Raw genomic sequence first — 12,023 nt, 5'->3', positions numbered from 1 at the left:
TATATTTTTAGTAGAGAGGGGATTTCACCATGTTGGTCAGGCTGGTCTCAAACTCCTGACCTCAAGTGATCCACCTGCTTTGGCCTCCCCAAATGCTGGGATTACAGGCATGAACCACCACACCCAGATGCCAAATTCTGTTTTAAGTGAATGCTTAAAGAGCACATTTTGTGTGTCGAGTTCAATACAAAGGTATGACTTCTTTTTTTTTTTTTTTTTTTTGCCTCCAAGCAGCTTACTATCTACTAGGGAGATAGGGAAGTAAATAAATTGCAATATGTTATGTTGAGTGTGAAGTGTGGCAAAGACGAAGATGGAAAGATAGACTGAAGCCAGATTATGAAATATTTTAAACAACTCTGTTTTTGAGAAAAACATCTAATAGCAGCATATGTGATTCTCATATTTGTGACTCATGGGAGTTTGAGGGATAGGAATAAATAAGGTATGAGAAATCATTAAAATATATTAAATCATCCATGAAATATGTGTTGAAGGCTGGAAATAGGCAATGTGATTAGAGAGAATGCATATAAGAATCATGTAAGGGGTACAAGAGATAAAAGTTGTCTGCTGATTAAAAGTGGAGACAGACAAAAGACAGGGAAAAATTGAAGATGGCTCAGCTTTCTTGATGGAGACCTGAGTAGATGGGGCCTTTCATCTTGCCACCTGTGTCATTACTGCTTCCACATCTTTGCATTGTAATTGTTTACTTACCTCAGCTCATAAAAGGCAATGGTTCTCCCTTTAGTGTCTGTATCTCTAGTATAGAGCAGTGGTCAGTCATAGTAGACTCTTGTCGGAGAGATGAAGAGGTTTAACAAGTAGAAGACAGTGAGTTCAGTCTTAGAAGAATATATGGAACTTAAGGTGTCTGTGGGACATCCAAGTGGAGATATCTGGTAGGCAGTTGGTCTAGAGTTTAGGGAAAGAACATCAGGGCAGGAGATTATATTTGAATTGTGTTTTGTTTGGGAGTTCACTTACAGGGATTTTTGAAGCCTTAGAAGTAGAATTAGAAAGGGATATCAAAGTAGAAAGAAGTGAGGATGAAGTCTGCAGAACATCAATAGAGTTCAATAAGACTTTCATAGAAGAAAAATGGTTGATCGAAAGTGTCAAAGAAAAATCCCACACCAATTATAAGGAGAGTCAGGGGAATGTAATGGATGATAAGTGAAGGCTGGAGAAATTTTCAAGAAGGAAGATGGTGGCTGCATGCTGGAGGAAACCTCAGTAAGAAAAGCTTTAGATGTTATTGGCTTTGGTGATTAGGAAAATATGTGAGACCTTTGAGAAACCTCATCTTTTTTCCACCATGACACCACTTATTTATATGACTGATTTTTAGCAAGGAATAAGGAATATGAATTGCTTTATTGGACTGATTTTCTGCTTTTAAAGCAAATTTAGTAGTGAGTTCCTGTGGGTTGGTCAAATTTGACATTAATTTGCAAAGCCATATAGACATGTTCAGAGTGATGTTTATAAACAAAATAGAAGAAAAAATGTCAGTGAGATAGGCAGAATAATGCCCCTGTAAAGATGTTCACGTGTGAATCTTCAGAACTTGTGAATATGTTATGTTATATGGCAAGGGGGAATTGAGATGTCAGATTGAATTAAGGTTGTTAATTAGTTGACCTTAAAGTAGGGAGGTTACCCTGAATTACCTAGGTGGGCCCAATGTAACTGCAAAAAGCTTTAAATATGAAATAGGGAAACAGCAGCCAGTGTGAGCAGCCATGTGAGAAAAACTTGGCTGGGTACTGCTGGCTTTGAAGGATGGAAAGAGGCCACGAGTCAAGGAATGTTGGAAGGCTCTAGAAGCGAGGAAAGGCAAGACAATATTGATTTTCTCCCCTAGAGAAAGAAATTCAGCCCTTCCAACACCATCCTTTTAGTCTAGTGAGATTGATTTCAAACTTCTCACCCCCAGGACGGTAAGAGAGTAAATGTCTGCTGTTTTAAGCCAGCAAGAGTTTGACATTTATTACAGTAACAACAAACAATGAATATAGTTAGTATTATTAGGCATACAGGAAATAATTCTTACTCCCTAAATTGCTAATCCACAGAATTTGCTTTACCATTTAGTCTCTCCATGGAATATTTTATGAAAAATATTACCTCTCCAGGACTTGTGAACCTACACTGGCTCAAATAACTGTTTATACCTGGATTATTCCAGCATCTTCTTTTCAAGACAAGTTGTTAAATGAACTAGAATACCGAAAAAGTAATGGGGTGGCTGTCGGGAAAAAAAATGTGTACAGCAATAACAGAGTGATGGCATCAACACTTTCTTAGAATTTCACAGTAAATATGTACCTGGTTGTAGCAATGTTAGTTTTGGCCGGTTACAGAAAGGAACCACTGAAGGTAAAGTAACTGTCATTTAGAAACCTCAACGCATAGAAAATTGGAGACATTGCACAGGGGCTAGCTTCCACTTTATGAAGACCTCTGTGTTCACACATTGACACATAGTTCTTGCTGTTAGCCAAACGCATATGAAAAGTTGAGACTATTTTCCTTACTGCTGTTTATAATGCATCTTTATAATGGATCATGAAATTACAACATATGAGGTTCTAAACCACATTAAAAAAAAACCCTCTAGCATATCCTACAGTAAAAGTCTCTCAGAATTGAATTGTTCCAATTTATGAAACATTTAGGCAGGTAATAAATCTAGTTGAAAAATGACTAACATAAAAAGCTGAAGTTTTCTGTTTTATTTTATTTTTTTGAGTCAGAGTCTTGCAGTGTTGCCCAGGCTAGAATGCAGTGGTGTGATCACGGGTTCCACCTCCTGGGCTCAAGTGATCTTCCTACCTCAGCCTCCTGAGTGGCTGGGACCATAGGTGTGTGCAACCACGCTCGACTAATTTTTGTATATATTTTTTAGAGATGGAGTTTCGCCATGTTTACCAGGCTGGTCTCAAACTCCTGGGCTCCAGCAATCTGCCCACCTTGGCCTCCCAAAGTGCTGAGATTACAGATGTGAGCCGCTCTGACCTGCCAATTATTATTTTTTTTTGATTACTTGGAAAAATAGCCAAATACTTCTCTGCTGTTGAAAAGCCTTTTAAAAATAAATATAATCACTTGTCCTATCAACTTAGCACCCTAAAATATGTTTTAAAGAGGTAAAAACTCTCAATATGATTCATATTGCACTATCTTTATCAACCAGAAATTTTTGGCTGCAAATAAAATAAATTTTCTCTGGTCAACTAAGCAAAAATGTATTGGGTAATGCAGTAGCTCATATAATCAAAGTAAAAGTAAATAATCAAGCTTTGAAAAGGATAGGAATCTGGGAAACCCTCTGGGATACAGGCTGTAGGAACTAATGACCATTTTTCTTAGGGCATGTTGTTGGAATGACTGGAGCTATTTTCCATCCTTGCATCACAGGAGTCAAGTTTCAGATTCTTGGGAGAGTCTGCTTGACCTGGTTTGAGTGATTTTCCCAGCCTTTAGCCAGGGGAAGATGGCTGGCTCTATGCAGTGGGGGAGGGGGCATTGTTTCTTGGAAGAAAACCAGGATGCTGTTACATAAGGAAGAGGAGATGCGATTGGGTAGTGAAGAACACAAGATTCCCATTTCAGTGTCCCTGTGTAAAAACTAGCATTTTAACAAACAGATGTGAATATTTTATTATAGTAAGTATCTTTATATTGACTGTCACTTGACAAAACAGTAAGCATTCAAATTGAGATGAGAAGAAAGGAAGGACAGAAGGAAGGAAGAAAGGGACAGCCAAAAGTCAACCCTTTAATTAATAGATTATGAAATAGAATTTTCCAAATGCTCGATAACAGTGAGGCTTCAATGGAATGACATAAACATTTCTCTCTTGCCCATGAACTTCTATGGGAATGATAGCAGTATTCTTTCGGTTTAAGGAAAATCTTGCCTTGCAAACAAAGTGCGACACAGCACAGCAAAACAAACATACCTCTAGACCAGGCATGGTGCCTCATGCCTGTAATCCCAGAACTTTGGGAGACTGAGGTGGGAGGATCGCCTGAGCTCAGGAGTTCAAGACCAGCTTGGACAACATAGTGAAACCCTGTCTCTACTAAGATACAAAAAATTAGCCTGGCATGGTGGCCTGCACCTGTAGTCCCAGTTACTTGGGAGCCTGAGGCAGGAGAATTTCTTGAGCCCAGGAGGCGGATGTTGCAGTGAACCAAGATTATGCCAGTGCACTCCAGCCTAGGTGACAGAGCGAGATTCCATCTCCAGGAAAAAGAAAAATGCCCCTACACTTGACAATGAGTAGCTTCTCCTCAGTTTTTCCCGTCCATTTCCCTTTAGGATGATGTTTATATATGCACAAGTCTTATATCAGGCCTCACCCATGTGCAATCTCATCCTTGGCACTTCACCATGCAAAGGACGAGACTGTTGGTTTCCTCTGGGTTCTTGGTGTGTGCTGGAAATCAAATTTTACATTCGATATTTGTTTTTTTAAAAAGATTAGGATTTGAACTGACATAAATTAACTTTTGAGTCAAGTTCATGCAAGCATTTATAATTATTAATGGAAGTTAAGTATATATATATTTTAAAAGTACTTCCTTTGTGCTTGCAAAAAGAAAAATCATGGGTCTGGTATAAAATGTACACAAAGTTTTGTTCCACGAGATAAGAACAATTATTTCTCCACGGTACTTAACAGCATTTCTGTCAATCTTGCTGTCCTTGCTTTGGCTCAAGTCCCAGTGCCTTCTAAAAGGGGGGAAAAAGCTAACTTTGAAATCCACAGCTGTGACCTCATGCCTCTTTCTTTGTTAACTAGCATGTCTTCTTTTCGATATTTTTTTAAAAGGCAGAACCCTAAAGAAAGTGTGAATTTTATGTTTAACCAAGATTTCCTTTTAATGACTCTGAGAGTATTTACACTTCTATAGGCATTGGATGTGGTCTGCTGAATTAAAGGTAATAATGATACTGCTTTTGGCTAGCGGTTGTAATGGGACTGTAAACAGCTGAATCATTTTTAAATTAATAAAAGCGTTGAGTATTGATGGATTTGGTTGTTGCATTTGCTTCAACACTTACACTTTGTTTTCTTGAGCAATTGGATGGGAGCTGATGTCACTGTTAGTTCTAGAACACCATCCAAATTATCTGAACATGGTCCACGTTGCCCTCATTTTCTACTGGATGTTTAGAAGCCCGTCTGTTAACTAAGAGGTGTTGAGGGCTACAAACTCAGACAACATTTACAGAGCAGTAGCATGGATAGAAAATGCCCTAAAATTTATAATTTCTAACCCAGGAATCCTGAATGCTGTTTGCTGTTCTGAGATGTCACACCTGGAGTGCTAATGAAATCATTTTCTCTTTCGGAATTTCCTAGATTGAAGCCTCTATCCTATCTGTACTTTTCCACTTGATGGTTCCCAAGACAGCTTTCTTTCAGCAGCTCATTCATGCAAAAACTAGGCAGTGACATTTACTAGTCCACTTACTTGATTTGACTCAGAAACTTGCAAACATTGTTTAATTTTTAAAAATTCTTTCTTTTAATTTTCTTCCCTAAGTAATACAAACCTATCTATTAATAAATTTTCCTCTCATGATGATAACTAGGAAAAATAATAACAGTTTTTCTGTTCATCCAAATATTAGGTTCAGACACCTTCCTCTTCCATTTGAAAAAAGTTATTCTTTACTTTTTTTTTTGAGACAGATTCTCACTCTGCCATCAGGCCGGAGTGCAGTGGCACGATCTCGGCTCACTGCAATCTCTGCCTGCTAGGCTCAAGCGATGCCTCAGCCTCCTGAGTAGCTGGGACATCAGGTTTGTGCAACCACTCCCAGCTAATTTTTGTATTTTTAGTAGAGATGAGGTTTCACCATGTTAGTCAGGATGGTCTCAATCTCTTGACCTCATGATCTGCCCATTTGGGCCTCCCAAAGTGCTGGGATTACAGGTGTGAGCCACCGCAACCAGCAAACAGTTATTCTTATGATAAATTTATGCTTTCTCATTAGCCAGAGAAATGTAAACTCTTTCTTCCATTCACGTCACATTGAGAACAGGAAGCTAATGTTTTTATTCTGTGTGGCCAGCATTCTCTACGTAGAGGTGGTAAAGGACAACTAGAAAGAAAATCTATTTTTAAAATTGTCTTACAGTGCTTACTGATTTCAGATGAGTAGATATTTTGTGGAGTAGTAAATTCTTCATTCACATAGCTCAATGAAGGGTGACTTTTTTTTTTTTTTGAGACAGTCTTGCTCTGTCGTGCCCAGGCACGAGTGCAGTAGTGTGGATCTTGGCTCCCTGCAGTCTCCGCCTCCCCAATTCAATCTATTCTTCTGTCTCAGCCTCCTTAGTAGCTGTGACTACAGGCACACCTGGCTAGTTTTGTATTTTTAATAGAGATGGGATTTTACCATGTTGGTCAGGCTGGTCTCAAACTCCTGACCTGAGGTGATCCACCCATTTTGGCCTCCCAAAGTGCTGGGATTACAGGCATGAACTACCGCACCTGGCCAAGGGTGACTTCTTAATATGAATAATTTTTCAAAGAAACAGTGCATTTCATCTGGGGTCAGAGATTGTCCTTCACTAGTATGTGGACTTGGGCAAGTATCTGAGTTGCACCTTGTTTCCTTTATCTATAAAATTGGAATAGGAATGTATGTTTTGAAGATTAAGTGAGCTTCTAAGCTGAATCATTACATGAAGTAGGGGAAAGGGAATAAATATTTATTGATCCCCTATTATAATGCATTCCATTCATTATATCCATTATCCTATTTAAAATTGTCATCTCTCCTTTGCAAAAAAGTATTGCTATCACCTTTTCTATAAATAAAGAAACAGGTTTGGGGAAAAACATAGCCTGCTCAAGATTATTAACTAAGTGGTAGAAGTGGAAATGAAACCAATATCCAAACCCCATATTATGCCCCATGCCTATGTAGGAAAATGTCTGTTTCTTTCTCTACATTGTTTTTTAAAATGAGAAAGAAAGGCTGGGCTTAAAAGTAGGTAAGAAAGACAAACTTTTCTGTTAAGCATTAACTTTTCTTTTCTAACAAACTAAGTTAGAGAGTATGTAATAAAAACTTTCTTACCTTTTTTGAAATACTGAAGCATTTGTGTCGAGTTCCAGAAGTGTGTTTTGAAGTTTGAATGACCTACACAAAAAGTAATACAGATCTACCTCATTTCTGTAAACTGTCAGAAAAGATAAAACATTCTATGCTGATTCGTGACCATGTGCTTTGTATCTTCCTGACAGGCATAAATCAGCTATCTTTGAAAACTGGATCCAAGTTTATAAAACATAATTATCATTTACTTGGTCCTGAATGCCTTTACAATGGCTTTTTCAAATATTTTTAAATGAATATCTTATCATAATATATTCATAACAGCCTTCTCAAATTATCATATAATCAAAAATATTGGATTACCCAAGTGAAAAACCTAAGGACATACAACAGATCTCAGTAGAGTAGATTATAGAAGCTCACATGTTTCAAGGAGAAAAATTTATTCTTGTAACATAATCAAAGCATTTTACAAAATTGGCTTCAATTATTAAACTTGGCTAGAGTATTAAATTCTAACACTTCTTCTTAGTTCTTTGTCCTAAGGTCACTAATATTTGACAAATAGATATCTTTTGGGGAAGAAACAAATGCTCTTAGGTTTGTGTTATTTTGCAAACTGATGAGTTCATTAATGGTATTGTAGAAAATATATGTATTTTGAGGCTGAGGAAGTCTTTTATGTGTATTTTGGTTATATTACTTTGACTTTTTGATTTAACAAATAGGAGCTTAAATGTTACAATGTTTACATTATTTTTGTTTTTCCTTTTCAGTGGCTTCACCCACAAGGTTAAGATATAATGTAATATCTCATGACAGTATACAGATTTCATGGAAGGCTCCAAGAGGGAAGTTTGGTGGTTACAAACTTCTTGTGACTCCAGCTTCAGGTAAAAACAATTGACTGTATTTTGTAGAGCATTAGCAATTTTTTATTCATAGGTAACTAAAAACATGTAGTGCTGGCCAGGCATGGTGGCTCACATCTGTAATCCCAGCACTTTGGGAGGCTGAGGTGGGTGGATCATGAGGTCACAAGTTTGAGACCAGCCTGGCAAATATGTTAAAACCCCATCTCTACTAAAAAATATAAAAAACTAGCAGGGCATGGTGGCACGTGCCTGTAGTCCGAGCTACTCAGGAGGCTGAGGCAGGAGAACTGATGGAACCTCGGAGGTGGAAGTTGCAGTGAGCCAAGATCACACCACTGCACTCCAGCCTGGGCGACAGAGCAAGACTCCGTCTCAAACAAACAAACAAACAAACAAAAACCATGTAGTGCCAAGCATTGTGTTAGGATTATTTGAAAGCTTTTTGTTTTGTTTAATATTTAGAGTTTAAAGTCTTACCCTCTAATCAATATAATAATGTTCTCCAAAGAGTAAAAGGTGACTCTTGGCTATAGTTCTTTTCGGACAAAATTATCAGACAGTCAACAGGTTTTACTTCTTCTGTTTAGACATAAAATGAATACTTTGAATTCATTGGAGCTTAAAAAATACAATGCATCTGAGTGTCCAATTGTTGTGACTGGTTGAATAAGTTATGATTAATTAACTCAATGGAATAATATTCAGCATTATACATTAAAATTATAAAGGCAAAGTAGACATTGTGAAAATAAGTGATAAGGCAGGAAAAGCATAAATTGAACACATTTTTTGATCATGAATAGTTACTGAAGGATGCTTTAAATTAAGCATCTTTATTTTTAAGATGATGCTTAAAGATACTTCATTATTTAAAGAAACTTCATTTAAAGCATCTTTAAATAATGAAATATCTTTAAGCATCATTTGGTTGAATTTTTCTTTCTCATATTTTATGTTTTATTATACAAATATAATCAATGAAAATAATACAAAGCATGTAGGAAACTGCCTCCGCTACATGATTGTTACAAAGATGAAGATGGGATCAACAACTGAATTGCTTGAATTCAAAATTTGATTCACTTATAAGTAGTGTGATTCAGGCAAGTTATTTAATTACTCAGTGTCTCAGTTTCTTCTATACGATGAGCAAACAATATTTGTACCCGCCTGTGGAATTCTCTATGAATTTGCAACTCAAGGTTGATCTGGGATCAGCAGCATTGGCATTACTTGAGAGCTTGTTAGAAATGCAGAATACTGGCTGTACCCTCGACCTCCTCAATGAGCATCTGAATTTTAAAAAGCTCTCCAGGTGATTCCTGTGCACATTAAATTTGTGAAGTACTGGTTGTGAAGACATAAAATAAATATAAAGCCCTTAGAACAGTGATGTCATTATATAAGTGCTTAGTGAATGTTACCTAGGATTGTCATAAAGTTGCTCTCAGGTCTCATTTCTTCTCCAAGAATTCATTTTCACAGAGTACATAATAAGTACTTAATAATGGCATATTTGTATAATATATATATTTATGTAAATATAGTAATTAGTTTTCTTTTTATTGGTAATAAAGAGGGTTATATGGAGCTAGACTCCTTTCAGTGATAGACTTTTTTCTAAAAGATACAATGAAGAAGAACGATGCTTTTTGTTCATTAATGTGGACACCTTACTCAAGAGTTGAGGTAAACATTCAAACAAGGCAAGCAGATGAAACACCTGGTTTCTTGCTTGGTCACCAAAAGGACATATCTTTTATTTTTAAATTATTTATTTATTTATTTATTTGAGATAGAGTTTCACTCTTTGTTGTCCAGGCTGGAATATTGGTTCACTGCATCCTCCACCTCTCAGGTTCCAGAGATTCTCCTGTCTCAGCCTCCTGAGTAGCTGGGATAACAGGTGCCCAACACCACACCTGGCTACTTTTTGTATTTTAGTACAGATGGGATTTCACCACGTTGGCCAGGCTGGTCTTGAACTCCTGACCTCAGGTGATCTGCCCACCTGGGCCTCCCAAAGTGTTGTGATTACAGGCATGAGCACCACGCCCAGCCCGAAACTATCTTCTTCTTTTTTTATTAATATCCTTTAAGTTCTGGGGTACATGTGCAGATCATGCAGGTTGGTTATGTGACCTATCTTTTATTAAGAAATATTATCCAGAGGCTCATTAGAATGACTTTTGATTGAGCAATACTAGAGGTCCACTTTTCTCATGTCATACAGAGGTGACTCGGTTATGGAAAACAATATACTCAAACCTGGTTCAGAGTTTTCATTTCGGAGTACGACTCAATTTTGAAATTTCTCTGATTTTTAAAAATATAGCTTATTTAAATTTAACTTTAAAAGATTCTTGAACATTTATGATTCTAAAGGTTAAAATACAAGTTACTAGTTTTTGGTACCTCTGAGAATCCCCCATGTCTGATCTTGAAAGGTAATTTTTTTCCTTTAGGTGATTGGTAGCCTAACTTTTCCTGATTAATTGCTGATAATACCAAACTATTAAGTACCCCCAATCAAGTGTTATTGAGGCATCATAGAATTGTAGAAGTGACTTAGGTAGCCTCTCAACCAAATCTTAATCTGAATCCTTCCATCTCCTCTTGAAGAGTGCACCCAAGAAGTAGATGTCTAGTTCTTGCTAAGACATCTCCTGTGACAAAATAAAAATAGGGAATGAAAGCAAATTATTTCTCCCTGAAAGCTAGGTTTATTTTTCACAGTGTCCTCACTGCAACAATCAAGACAATCTGTCTTGACAATCTGGTATCTATTTGATTAAACATAGTAAATAAAAATAGTAATAAATACATTAAGCCGCAAAATGTTTATAGCTGTTTCAACACTGTGAGACATGGTCCCACTATCGTTTATGCCAGCCTTTCTAAAGCATGTTCTATGGCATTCTGCAGGATGCTAATAGCTATGATGTAGCTCAATAGTTTAATGGTCAAATAAATTTGGGAAATGCTGGTTGAAACAGAGTTTAAAGCTTTGTTGTCGTTTCAGGAATCTCAAAGCCTTTAATAAAATAATACACTCCATAACTCTCAAAGAGAGACTCTAATATATAGGATTTTTTTTTTGAGAAACTTTTTTTTTTTAGTGAAACACACAGTGAAAGATATTTAGGTGTACTTTTTAGAAGATGAGTTTTACATGATAGAAGTTCCTGAAACCAGATTTAACATCTTGAACATAAATGCGTGTAGGGAAATGGGTTTTGGCAAGTGAAAGACTGCATTTTGCCCTCCAGTAGTAGGCAGCACAGATAACAGCAGCATCCAATTTCTGAATTCAAAATATTAATTTTATTCGACTATGATAGAATTACATTATAATCTGTATTATGTTTGACTAATTCAGCAAATTTCAGACTTCTCTTGCTGATACTGCTAGAGAGACAGAAGTTTTAATTTTCCTTTTCTCAGACACAGTAATTGCAGGTAAAAATTAGAGAAGAAAAGTAAAATGTAGAATTCTGCATAAAAGTTGAATAATTATCAGCACTTTCAAGAAAGCCTTAGATGTCAGCCTAATTTGATGAAGAGGTGATGAGATTTGGACATGTTTTTCATGAACCAAGCTAACTTTTGAATAGCCAATGAGTGATTCCTTCAGTATCCTGAGCCAGCTGTGGTCAGATTTAAGATAATTAAATTGCTCATGTTTCAAGCATGTTTTGACTCACTTTAGAGAGGGCATAAAAAACATTCTAGTATAAATAATTACATTTGGCTTGCCCATATCTCTCCCTTCACTTTTTTTTTCTTTTTTGAGGCGGAGTCTCGCTCTGTCACCCAGGCTGGAGAATAGTGGCTCAATCATGGCTCACTGCAACCTTTACCTCCTGGGTTCAAGCGATTCTCCTGCCTCCGCCTCCTGAGTAGCTGGGACTACAGGCGAGCACCACCATGGCTGGCTAATTTTTTGTGTTTTTAGTAGAGATGGGGTTTTACCATGTTGGCCAGGCAGGTTTTGAACTTCTGACCTCAGGTGATCCGCCTGCCTTGGCCTCCCAAAGTGCTGGGATTACAGGAATCAG

The 12,023-nt window shown here is 37.1% G+C and overlaps 1 protein-coding gene across 10 annotated transcripts in view; it reads left to right on the top strand.

The window, feature by feature from the left end:
• The window catches only part of COL14A1 (collagen type XIV alpha 1 chain), a 389,701-nt gene that overhangs the window by 156,097 nt on the left and 221,581 nt on the right, over positions 1–12,023 (top strand). For all 10 annotated transcript variants that reach the window (XM_035277299.3, XM_035277297.3, XM_054246787.2 and 7 more), the window contains one exon: positions 7,867–7,983. In XM_035277299.3, coding sequence (XP_035133190.3) covers positions 7,867–7,983 — 117 coding nt within the window. The remainder of the gene's footprint in view (positions 1–7,866; positions 7,984–12,023) is intronic.

The sequence above is a fragment of the Callithrix jacchus genome, chromosome 16 (assembly GCF_049354715.1).
Source record: "Callithrix jacchus isolate 240 chromosome 16, calJac240_pri, whole genome shotgun sequence".
NCBI classification, from domain to species: Eukaryota; Metazoa; Chordata; class Mammalia; order Primates; family Cebidae; genus Callithrix; species Callithrix jacchus.
The sequence above is the reverse complement of the archived record's forward strand: the minus strand, read 5'-3'. Positions and strand labels throughout refer to the sequence as shown.